The 11,530-nt window shown below is 40.9% G+C and overlaps 1 protein-coding gene across 3 annotated transcripts in view; it reads left to right on the forward strand.

Moving 5' to 3' along the window:
• Window positions 1-8,833, forward strand: part of STX11 (syntaxin 11) — a 33,741-nt gene extending 24,908 nt beyond the window's left edge. For all 3 annotated transcript variants that reach the window (XM_037521003.2, XM_037521004.2, XM_037521002.2), the window contains exon 2: window positions 5,380-8,833. In XM_037521003.2, the coding sequence (XP_037376900.1) occupies window positions 5,385-6,248 (864 nt within the window). In that variant the 5' untranslated portion in view covers window positions 5,380-5,384 and the 3' untranslated portion in view covers window positions 6,249-8,833. The remainder of the gene's footprint in view (window positions 1-5,379) is intronic.
• Window positions 8,834-11,530: the final 2,697 nt, after the last annotated feature.

Below are 11,530 nucleotides of genomic sequence, written 5' to 3' on the forward strand. Positions count from 1 at the left end.
ATTCTTGGATACTCTGTCCTTTGGACTTCATAATTTGTTTTTATGCCTGCTTCACTAGATTGAGAGTGAGTTCTTAGTTGATCTTAATGACTGATTACTTATCTTATAGATAACTGGTCTTTCTGCCAAGTAGACAAAAGATTGTGCTTTTGGAAGCCAACAGAGTTCCAGTGGGTAGAGAGACCAGTAACTACCACATTCCTCCCTATTACTTGTTAGCTCATCAAGACTGCCCCCAGCCTGAGAACTGTTATAAGTTGTCTGGAACTGCATGTTTATGAATAAAAAGATAACATGGTGTGGTATCATGGAATGGGTCACAAATTTGAATGTGCATTAGACTTACCTGGAGCTCATCTTAGACCTATGAATCAGAAACTCCATACCATTTTTTTTCAAATTTATTTATTTATATATATTTTACATCATTATTCATTTTTAAACAATATTTGCTTTTTTCCCCTTGGTTGTAGTCCCCATAGAAATTCCTCCACCAATTCACAGTGTGCCATCACCACAGTCCCCTGTGTTCCTCCCTCTCTCCCTCTGATCCCTCTCCCTGCCCTGCAAGATGTCTCTGAGAAACTCCATGCCATTTATAGAGCTCCAGAAGTTTGTTTTCTCCTAAAGTTTTAGAGCTCCTGAGTTACCATCATTTCTCTGTTCCTTTATTTTCTCTTACATAAAATCTTATTGCCCAAAGAGAGAAACCCTTCGCAATTTCCCCTTCTCTGTGCGTTCTCAGGACAGGAGATGTGTGTGCCTGAAAAGAAAGCTAGAAAGCAGAAGCAGTTGGTGGTTCTAGCAATCGTCGTCAATTTTCTTTTGAATTTTTCATGTCCTTGTGAATGAGAGCAGGGTTTATTTTAACAGCTTTACAAATCCAATTTACCAAAGTTTATGGCATCCTTTATCACAATGAGACGGGAAGGTAAGTAGAATTACTTGATTTTTTTTCTCACCATAGGTATCTCTTTTGGGTCTCACAGTATAGAACCAAGCTACTTTGGGTGTAGGTTATTTTGATGTTCTCTCTTTGTCTACTTCTATATTTTGGTGTAATTAGAGCAAGGGAGAAATTTTAACCTTTGGGGGACATGCTCAGAAGTAGGAGTCTCTTAGTTGACTCTCAACTGTAATTTTCCAAATGCTGGCTTCCTGGCAACCAGGAGACCTCATAGTTCAGTGGGACCAGCTCATCTGACTCTGGGCCAGGAAATATGGGCAGGAAGGCAAGGTGATAGCAACCTTCTTGTGTATATCTCCATAGAAAATCTAATTCCCTCACACCAATCCTTTCTCTCTCCTTACCAGATTATGGACTTGAGGCTTCAGTGGACGTTAGGCCTTCCCCTGCTTCGGGACCGAGTTAGGTCTTGAGCAGGAATGAGGACCCTAAACATCATCTTCCAAGTCCATTTTCTATATGATTGAATTGTGTTTTGCATGTTATATTACGAATGAAATGATTCCACAAAAAGCTTTTTCCTGGGTTTAGGAGAGCAATACAAAGCATGGGACCTGTCAGGACTACCAAGAGACCAACCAAGATGCGTGGAAGGCATCTTTCACCTACTGTTAGCTTGTTTATTAAAATGTATTCATCCTCAATTACATCATCCTATTGCATAGTAGAATATATTTGATACTAACAGAAGCAGATCAATACAGCTCAACTCCATGCCAGCTAGCCAATGTTCTTTCTCTAGGGCACATAAGGTGTTAATCTGTTTGTAATTCCTATGTTTTGAGGACCTTAAGGAGTTAGTCCTTTAAGCAAATAATATGGATAGTTTTGTGGGATTTTATTTAATTTTAAAATCTACATAGTTGTCATAAAATTTTTTGAAAATAAAGACAATAACCAGAAAGTAATTAAAACTATAATTTGGGCCTCCCTGGTGTTGCAAGGGGTTAAGTCTCAGCACTATGAGGCTATCCGCAGCCTCTGCAGCATAAGTTTGATCCCCGGCCAGCCAGGGAGCTAACCACATGATGCAGCAGACCTCTCCTGTCTCACCTGCTGCTCCCCTCAGCAGTGTATTTCAGTAGATCTGCCTGTTCTGCTCCCCACTCTGTCTCTGGTGAAACCTGTCACACATCACACACACACACACACACACACACACCCCTCTGGCCTACACCTCAGCTCTTGTATGCATAAATAAATAGCAAAAACTTTAAAAAAAACTATAATTCCACAATTCGAAGACTACGAATAACATTGTGATGTGAATTATTCAAGGCTTTGCTTCAGGATGTATATAGTAGTGCTGTACATTCACCTTTCATTACCTACTTTTTCTACCCACAATGGCATTTAAACTTTTCATACCATTAGCTAGCTTTCTGCATGCTGGGGTTACATAGCAGCCAATATCTCATTATTGCTCATTTAACTTAATTTTGAATTTCAATAAAAACAATTTGGTGATGAAAATATTTACAGCAAGGAGCCTGCATATTCCCTTAAATTAAATGGCTATAGAGCAAGACAAATACACATTGTAAAAGCTTTTGATACACATTGCTAAATGGTCCTTCAGAAAGGTTCTCGTTTCTCTCTGATGGCATTTTTTCCCAAGAGTTCCCAGAATCCTCACCAATTTTTAAAAAATAAATATAATTTTAAAAAGTCCTGCCTGCTTGGTGGGCAAAAAAAACTTAGTGGTTTCCTTTGCATTTTCTTGTTTAATAGTGAACCTTCCTTATACTTTTGATATATTTGCTGAAGCAGGGTAGTGTAAGTCGTTAGGTGGGGCTACTGGAGCCTGATTTTCACTAACTGATGAACTTGAGTAAGTTCCTTATTCTCCCCATGCTCATGTAACCAACTCTGGACATGACTGTCATGGTGTCCATATGAAGATTAAAGCAGGCCTCACACGGTAAGTGGTAGAAAGTACCCAGGCAATATAGGAGCACCTGATACGTCTCAGCTACTCTGTTCTGTATGGTTTTTGTTTCTTCTATGAATCGCCTCCTTTATTGTCTTTGCTTGGGGAAGTGGTTTTGGGTTTGTTTGTTTGTTTGTTTGTTTTTACAGTTTTTAATAGCTTAAGCATGTTAACCCATGATCTGGCATATATTGCAATTTCCTTCTAATTTTTGGTGTCTTTATATTTTATCCAAAGTAAAGAAATATTTGGATATCTGATATTCAGGCCAGGAGCTGCATCCTTTTTTTTTTTTTTTTGACTCTCCATCCTGTTCTAGGAGAAACACCTTCCCTAGGATTGAGAGGAACTAGTATTGATTATTGTCACCAGATAGCAGAAATGGCATTTTAAGCAGGGTAACATGTTATATTAAATGTCATCATTATGGAATAAAACTTTTGCTTAATTTATGTAAATATTCATCAGGCAGATGAGAGGCCATGGTTAATATTTGCCCATTTTCTTTTGTCACTAAATCCAACTTGTCAGTGTTCCATTTAGTGATGCTATAAAGTTAATGACTTCAGCTTGAGATCAAGCCATTAAGGGCTACAACTTTTCCCTTCCTTTCTGTAAATTATCTAGTAGGAAGAGAATCTTTCCATGTCATGGCAATACCTAATGGAGGTATCCAAATATTACCTCAATTAAAAATTAATTTTAATAAAGCAAAATGTTCATTATTTTGGCACATAGACATGCTACTAAAATGCCAAAATTTTTTCACTCAATTAGAAAAAAATATGGACATAAAGAATGTTATTTTGGGCATCCCTGGTGGCTCAAGAGGTTAAGCACAGCACTATGAAACTGTCCACAGCCTCTGTAGCACGAGTTTGATCCCCAGCCAGCCAGGTTGCTGCCCATGTGGTGCAGCAGGCCTCTCCTGCCTCACCCGCTTCTCTCCTCAGCAGTGTATTTCAGTTGGTCTGCCTGTTCTGTTCCCCACTCTGCCTCTGGCGAATCCTCTCACCCCCGGCACCTCTGGCCTGTACCCCAGTTCTTGTATGCATAAATAAATAAATCTTAAAATAAAAAAATGGTATTTTGCCTTGCTAGCATTGAAATGATAAGAACCACACTATAAAAACACCTAAATTCTGCTTGAACTGCCAATTTGTTTCAGAAAGCATTAAAAGTAGGCAAATATTGCTACTGTGTGATGGATAAATGGGTGTGTGTTACATTATTTCTACTAGCCTTGTGTATGATTGAAATTTTCCATATAAATTTATTTTTAAAAAGCAGTTTATGTTAGGGCCTCCCCTGGTGGCACAGCAGTTGAGCGCTGGGCTGCGAAGCTGCCCGGAGCCTCTGCAGCGCCGCTTCTATCCCCGACCGCCAGCAAGGGTCCCACATGGCACGCAGACCTCTTCTGCCAACCGCTGCTCCCCTCGGCAGTGTACTTCTGTCCTTCTGCCTGCTCTGCTCCCTGCTCTGGCTCTGGTGAATCATCTCACCCTCCTGCGCTTCTGACTATACCCAGTGCTTGTATAAATAAATAAATACTTTTTTTTTTTTAAAAAAAGCAGCTCATGTTAGTGATGCTTACAATAGAAATCTTGAGAAAAACTGTCCATTTATTTTTGATTCTTCATCTGGCTTTGAGTCCTGTCTCGCTGTTTATCATCTTTCTGCTCATTTCTTCTGTTTACCAAAATCACATTGCACTCTTAACTATTTCCATATCTCGTTCACTTTTAATATCTCTCATCAGAATATATTTTGGGCTCTTTCCCAACTACTTCTAATCCCAGTACTGAACTCAAATGGAAATATGTATTAGTGGTATTGGGCAGAAGTTCAGCAAGGACACTTCTCTTTCAAATTTCATACTTTATTAGATTTTGGACTTTATTTCATTGTTTTGCTTCAAACATGTTTTACTTTTAGAACACATTGAAGAGAAAATAATTAAAACATGACTTGTATGATAGCGATTTTAAGAATTGTTGTGATGTGCACTACTTGGACTGCTCACCTGTGTTGAAAGTGACACACACAGAGAACTTACCCCCAAACCTTAGGTATAAATTGCCCTTGTTTTAATATCTCTACCTTTGCAAGTCTTTTCTTCCTATTTTTCCTTTTCTGTGTCTGTTTTCATTTGCGATTACTGGACAGCATAAGAAAAAGAGATTGGTCTTCAGTACAATCTAAACTTTTAAATTGCTGATTGAGTTGTGGGTGCCAGTGTAATTGACCTTCAGATGCCTACAAGCCATAAAACACAACGGTGGTAGTGGTGCTCAGTCACCTAAATTCTTTACTACCCAGAAAAATGTCAGATAACATTTAGTGCCCTTAGTCCCTTTATCACCCACACCCAAGAGTAAAAAATTGGAATCGCAGAGCAGAACGCTTCTGTAAGCTTCAACACCCTGCCTGCAAAGATTTAACTCTCGCTAGAGGAATTTGACCTTAGTATCTGTCCTTGCAGGCAAAATGAAGGACCGGCTATCGGAGCTGCTGGAGTTAAGCAGGCACTATGATCAGCAGTTCCCAGATGAGGATAATGAGGTGGACTCACCCCAAGAGCATATCGTATTCGAGACGGACCACCTCCTGGAGTCCTTATACCGAGACATCCAGGACCTTCAGAGTGAAAACCAGCTGCTGCTGATCGACGTGAAGCGCCTGGGCAAACAGAATGTCCGCTTCCTCACGTCCATGCGGCGCCTCAGCAGCATCAAGCGCGACACCAACTCGATTGCCAAGGACATCAAGGCCCGGGGCGAGGCCATCCACCGCAAGCTGCGCGCCATGAAGGAGCTGAGCGAGAGGGCCGAGGCCCAGCACGGCGAGCACTCGGCCTTGGCGCGCATCTCCCGCGCGCAGTACAGCGCGCTCACCCGCACCTTCCAGCGCGCCATGCACGAGTACAACCAGGCGGAGATGAAGCAGCGCGACAACTGCAAGATCCGCATCCAGCGCCAGCTGGAGATCATGGGCCACGAAGTCTCGGGCCACCAGCTCGAGGACATGTGTGAGCAGGGCAAGTGGGATGTGTTCTCCGAAAACCTGCTGGCCGACGTGAAGGGCGCACGGGCGGCACTCAACGAAATCGAGAGCCGCCACCGAGAGCTGCTCCGGCTGGAGAGCCGCATCCGGGACGTGCACGAGCTCTTCCTGCAGATGGCCTTGCTGGTGGAGGAGCAAGCCGACACCCTGAATGTCATCGAGGTCAACGTGAATCAGACCCTAGATTACACGGGGCAGGCCAAGGCCCACGTGGGCAGAGCTGTGCAGTACAAGAAGAAGAACCCCTGCCGGACCATCTGCTGCTTCTGTTGCCCCTGCCTCAAGTAACAGGTGACCCAGGTCACAACCCCTGACCTTCTACTGTAGGGAAAGGGCTGGGGAGTACACTGGGAATGATTTGGGGGTGTTCTGTACTGAGGTGCGTTGCCCCAATCCAAGTAGAGCTCAGTCTTTGGGAAACAAGACACTCTAAGAATTCCAACCCTCCATGTTCTTGGGAAGGTGGTTGATGCCCTCCTCTCTCTCTTCGTGAAGACAGATACCTACTCAGGTGTGTCAGGTCATTCTGGAGCACATGGCCCTCCTGATGGAAAACCCAATAAGTAGACTTTGTGGTTTACCTTAGGGTAAATGTCCAAGACATGTTTCCTAATGAAGATTCAAAGAAAAAGTCAGTTCTGCATTGACTGATACAATGCACTCATCATCAAAACTTAAATTTGCTTACCCTATCCTGAAAACTTTTTAATTTCCAGGAGATGGACCTTGGGAAAGATTACATGTTTCACTTCTGGTTCTTCAAGTGGTTTATGCTAAGTGATTCCTGCTGAGATGTTTATCTTCTTTCTGCTCACCTCCCCTACTTTTTAAAATCACATTTAGCTCATATTATTTCCTTATCTCATTCACCTTTAATATCTTCTAACAGAACCTATTTGGGGTTTTTTTCCCCCAACTATTTTTTAAGCACTGAGTATGGAACAAGCACTCAAAGTATGTATTAGTCACATGTTATATTTTTATAGATAATAATTTAAAATTTCTTTTTACTTGATTATTATGAATGCACATAACTTGGTAAAATACTAATATTCACTAATATGTATACATAATGACAGTTGGTTTGACTTTTGTAAATAAGGATATAAAAAGCAAGAAAAACACCTTTACTGATTACTGGCATTGATTGGTTGATATGAGTTTATCTCCCTCCCTACTACATGGTCCAGTTTGGGTTATTACTTTATTTTTTATAATAATTTGTAGGGTACAGTGACAAGGGCAGATATCAAAGGATGAAGATGCATATAGAACTAGATAATAAAATAATATTCTTGGAAATAATTTTTTTTTGTTTCACTGTGGACCATACTTTCATGGCATTTTATTTTCCCCTCTAAAATAAGATTTTATATTTCAAGTTCATTTAATAAACATTAAAAATATCTCTTTCAGGTATTTGTGTCTTGACCATTTCAGTCTTAGTCAGATTACCTCTACAATTCTTTTTTTTTAAAAAAGAGTTATTTATTTATACAAGAACTGGGGTATAGGCCAGATGCGCAGGAGGGTGAGAGGATTCACCAGAGACAGAGCGGAGAATAGAACAGGCAGACTGATGAATTGCACTGCTGAGGGGAGCAGCGGGTGAGACAGGAGAGGTCTGCCGCACCATGTGGGTTTCTCCCCTGCGGGCTGGGATTGAACCTGCGCTGAAGAGGCTGCGGACAGCTTCACAGTGTGGTGTTCAACTGCCTGCGCCTCTGGGGAGGCCCCACCTTTTCAATTCTTGTTTTAAAAAATTCTACCAGCTACTGGCAGGTTGCAGCATCTAGATGGAACTTGGAGAAAGGGAGAAGGAATGGGGGCATGAAAAAGAATTCACAAGGAGGTGTCTTGCTTTCTCTGCCCAGATGCTTACAATAATTTAGCAAAATCATTAGGTTTTAGAGATTTGGTTTCATTTGCAAACTGTGTAATGCCCTTCCCCAGCTTAGCAAGTTTCCTGTCTTCTGAGTCGACTCTTAACCCTTTCTAGTTATTATTTAATAAATAGTCAAGTTTATCCAGTGTTCATAATTCTCAGCTCCACTGGACAGTGAAACTTTCAAAGCAGTGGAAAGCAGGGTATATGAACTCTTAGGAATTCACTGACTAAGCTGTTTATGACCATGAAAATCTAGCCCTGCACCTAATTTTCATTTCATGGTTAAATATGAGAATTGTGGAAACCAAGTCCCACTGGGCTCGTCTCAGATTCCTCCCAGTTTCTTTCTCAGCTAATGCTTTAATTCCCTTTTCCCTAAAAGACAGTCTTCGCACAGTTCCCTTGCTATGTCTTTCATAGTAGAGAAGAGGTATTCTAAATACAAACCACCTGCTAGTTTCCACAAGAGAGAATTGTTCATGACTTCAACTTGTTGAAACCCATAAAGCATGTTCTTTGCTTTGAACCGTTCATAAGAGTAAAGCAGTGTGTATTTCTTAATCCCCCACATCACATGTAGGAGAATTAGGTCAAACCTAGACGTTAATATACCAAGAAATTAGAGAACAGTTGTCTGAAAATGCAAAAATTTTTTCTTTCTGCTTCTTAGTAAGTGTCTGAGGATGGCATCATGGTTAAGAGCACAGATGCAGGATCCCACGCTCTGGGATTAAACCTTGACTCTGACACATGAGAGCTTTTTGATTTCTTTATGGACACATAAGTCAGCCTCTCCGTAACTCCATTTCTGTGAAATGGAGATATTAATACCTGCGTTCTAGAGTTGTAAAAAGAAAATGATTAAGTAAAAGTGTTTAGAACAGTGCCTGGCACCTACTAAGTGCTGTTATCATTGTTGTTATGGCATAATAATATTACATTAATATTATTGCATATTACATACTTTAGTGACTGAAGTAATTAATAGTAGTGAACTTTTGAGAAAAAAATAAATTCTTATTCTGTTACTAGTCTTTAATAAAACGAAATAAACCAAGAGTCTATCTTCTTTGGATATTATGGTTTTTATTTTCCTAGAACAAAAAACTGTTGCCACGGTGGCATTTCTGTTCCTTCTTACATTCAGACATGTTCTGAAAAAGAAATGAGATATTCCATTCAAAAAACAGTCAAGCAGGAAGCAGCTGTTCTGCTCAATTTGGCAAGTGCTTTCCACTGATTCTTCTGTGTGTCAGAAAGTCCCAGAAGGAGTCCAGTTGTGGAGGCTGGATCACAATAGATTAAAGGGAGGGATCAGTTGGCTTTTCCCACATCCTGCCCTGTCTCCCCGGAGCCCTTCTTGGCTCCCTTCCACGTGAAGCAGGGGGTGAGATGTTAGCTTTTCCCTTAGGAAAGTGATTCCAGCACCACCGACAGATGCTGAGGGGTTGGCTTTACCGCATCCCCTAATGTGAGCTTGGCAAACTAAGAAGGGTGACTTTGGGCAAGCAGAAGACTTCATGGGAAACCTCAAGTCACACACTAATGTCATTTAGAATATGAAATGACAGTCACACAACGTGCTAAAGATCCTTCAGGGGCTGAAGGTGGAAATCTTTGAACACTATTGTAACATGCGGTGACTACTTCCAACTAGTAAAATGCCAAGCCTGACAACCACAGCCACAAATTCCAGATGGTGAAAATTCCAGGAATATCAGGAAAAGGACAGATGCTCACTTAGGAAACACTGGTGTCCAGGGTAATGCCAGTTAGGGTTTTTTCAAAGCCCATCAATAATTCAAAAATGTTTGGACTGTGACATCACAAAAATAAGTGTGTAGCCTTTCAAGATAATGGCTTGAACATAGAACTAACTGTCTTTGCACCAAAGCTTTGCACCAAACTGTCTTTGCACCATACCTTTATTTAAAAACTGCCCCTATTTTTAAAAAAAAGATTTATTTATGCATACAAGAACTGGGGTACAGGCCAGAGGTGTGGGGGGTGAAAGGATTCACCAGAGATAGAGTGGGAAACAGAAGAGGCAGATTGACTGAAATACACTGCTGAGGGGAGCAGCAGGCAAGATAGGAGAAGTCTGCTGCGCCATGTGGGTAGCTCCCTGGCCAGCCTGGGATCAAACTTGTGCTGCAGAGGCTGCAGACAGCTTCACAGTGCTGTGCTTAACCCCTTGCACCGCCAAGGAGGCCCTGCTCCTATTCGTTATAGTTAAATGTCATGTGCAAATATTTCAGGCTTTACAATACAGTGTTTCTGTCTTGACAGAAAACTATTGAAGATTTTGTATAGCTTAAAACAATGAAATTGGGTAATATAGCCTTGGATTTTATGTGAAAATCCTGCCCTTAATTTTCCACCATTAGGCATATTTCTACTCTTTAAAATAATGCAAGGTGCCTCTAACTATAGCATCCAATTCGTTCATTTGTAATCAAGAGGATGGTTTGAAACATCCCCTTGTAATTAGAGTAGCAATTGACTTACTTTTCATTACAGAATTCAAAAGCATTACAATTAATAAAATGGTGCAATTAGAAATGGCAAATGAATAGTATTTAGAATGTAACCAGCATCACATAAATATTGAGCTTTTTTATTACCAGAATGTGTTATAAAGAATGGGCAAGTTGCCCTATACACTAGAAATTTCAGTTATAAACTTCAGTTGTATTTATTGGTAATAAAGAATTCTTTTTGGGTGAGACTATAAGAGATGCTTTGAAACCAGTGATATCCTAAAAAATGAACACTGAATGACAGTTTTTTAACACTATCATTTAAAAGTTCTTGAAGTATTTTTACACCCCCTTTTAAATTGCAAGCATCCTTAGCTATTCCTTGGCCCTATTCCATTTTTGCTAATCTATATCTCTGCATTTGCAGTCCCATAGTCAACTTTAGATATATCCCCTTCTGTATCTCATGATGCCATTATAGTCAATAGTGGGTAGAAGCAGAGCATGCCTCACAGGCATACCCCTTTATCTATTTTCACATGCCCTGCTATTTGTATATGCTCAGCCTAGCTATCCTAAACAGAAGTTCTTAAGTCAAGTAATGAGAACACACAAGTAATCATGTGTCTCTATGTTAATGTTTCTATGTCAGGGTCTTTATTCTCAGCCTGTACCACTTCCCAGGACACATCCCTTATATTAGTCTGGGTCCTGTGAGAAGCAGACTCCAGGTAGGAATGGAACAGGGTAGAGATTTTGTTAGGGGAAAACCTGCAAGAGCCCATGGGAAGGGAGTCTAGGAGCTGCGAAACTCTGTGCTGGTGCTGGTGAGAGAGGAGGAAGAATGGCAGTGTCCTAGGCTGCGGTGCAATCTAAAATGGCTCAGCAAGTCCATCAGGGTCACCAGTGTCTTTCTGGATAGGCCTGCTGTAGGGTCCCCACGGCACCCTCACCCCCCGCCCCGCTTCACTTATGCTGCTGCAGTTGGCAAGGTTCTCCTGGCCAGCACTGTCACCAGGCACACCATGCTTCCTCTGCTACATTGCTTTTTGATTTTTAAGGGCAACAAACAGGATCTTCCTTGTTTTTTGATCTTCACTTTCTGTATACTATCTTTAATTCATAGGTATTCAAATGTTTGTGGGCTAAATGAGGACTTTTTTGGAAAGTATAAAGCTTTGGTACAAAAAGGTATACTTTTT

Source organism: Talpa occidentalis, unplaced genomic scaffold, assembly GCF_014898055.3.
Source record: "Talpa occidentalis isolate TD23 unplaced genomic scaffold, MPIMG_talOcc4v2.1 talOcc4.2, whole genome shotgun sequence".
Taxonomy (NCBI): domain Eukaryota; kingdom Metazoa; phylum Chordata; class Mammalia; order Eulipotyphla; family Talpidae; genus Talpa; species Talpa occidentalis.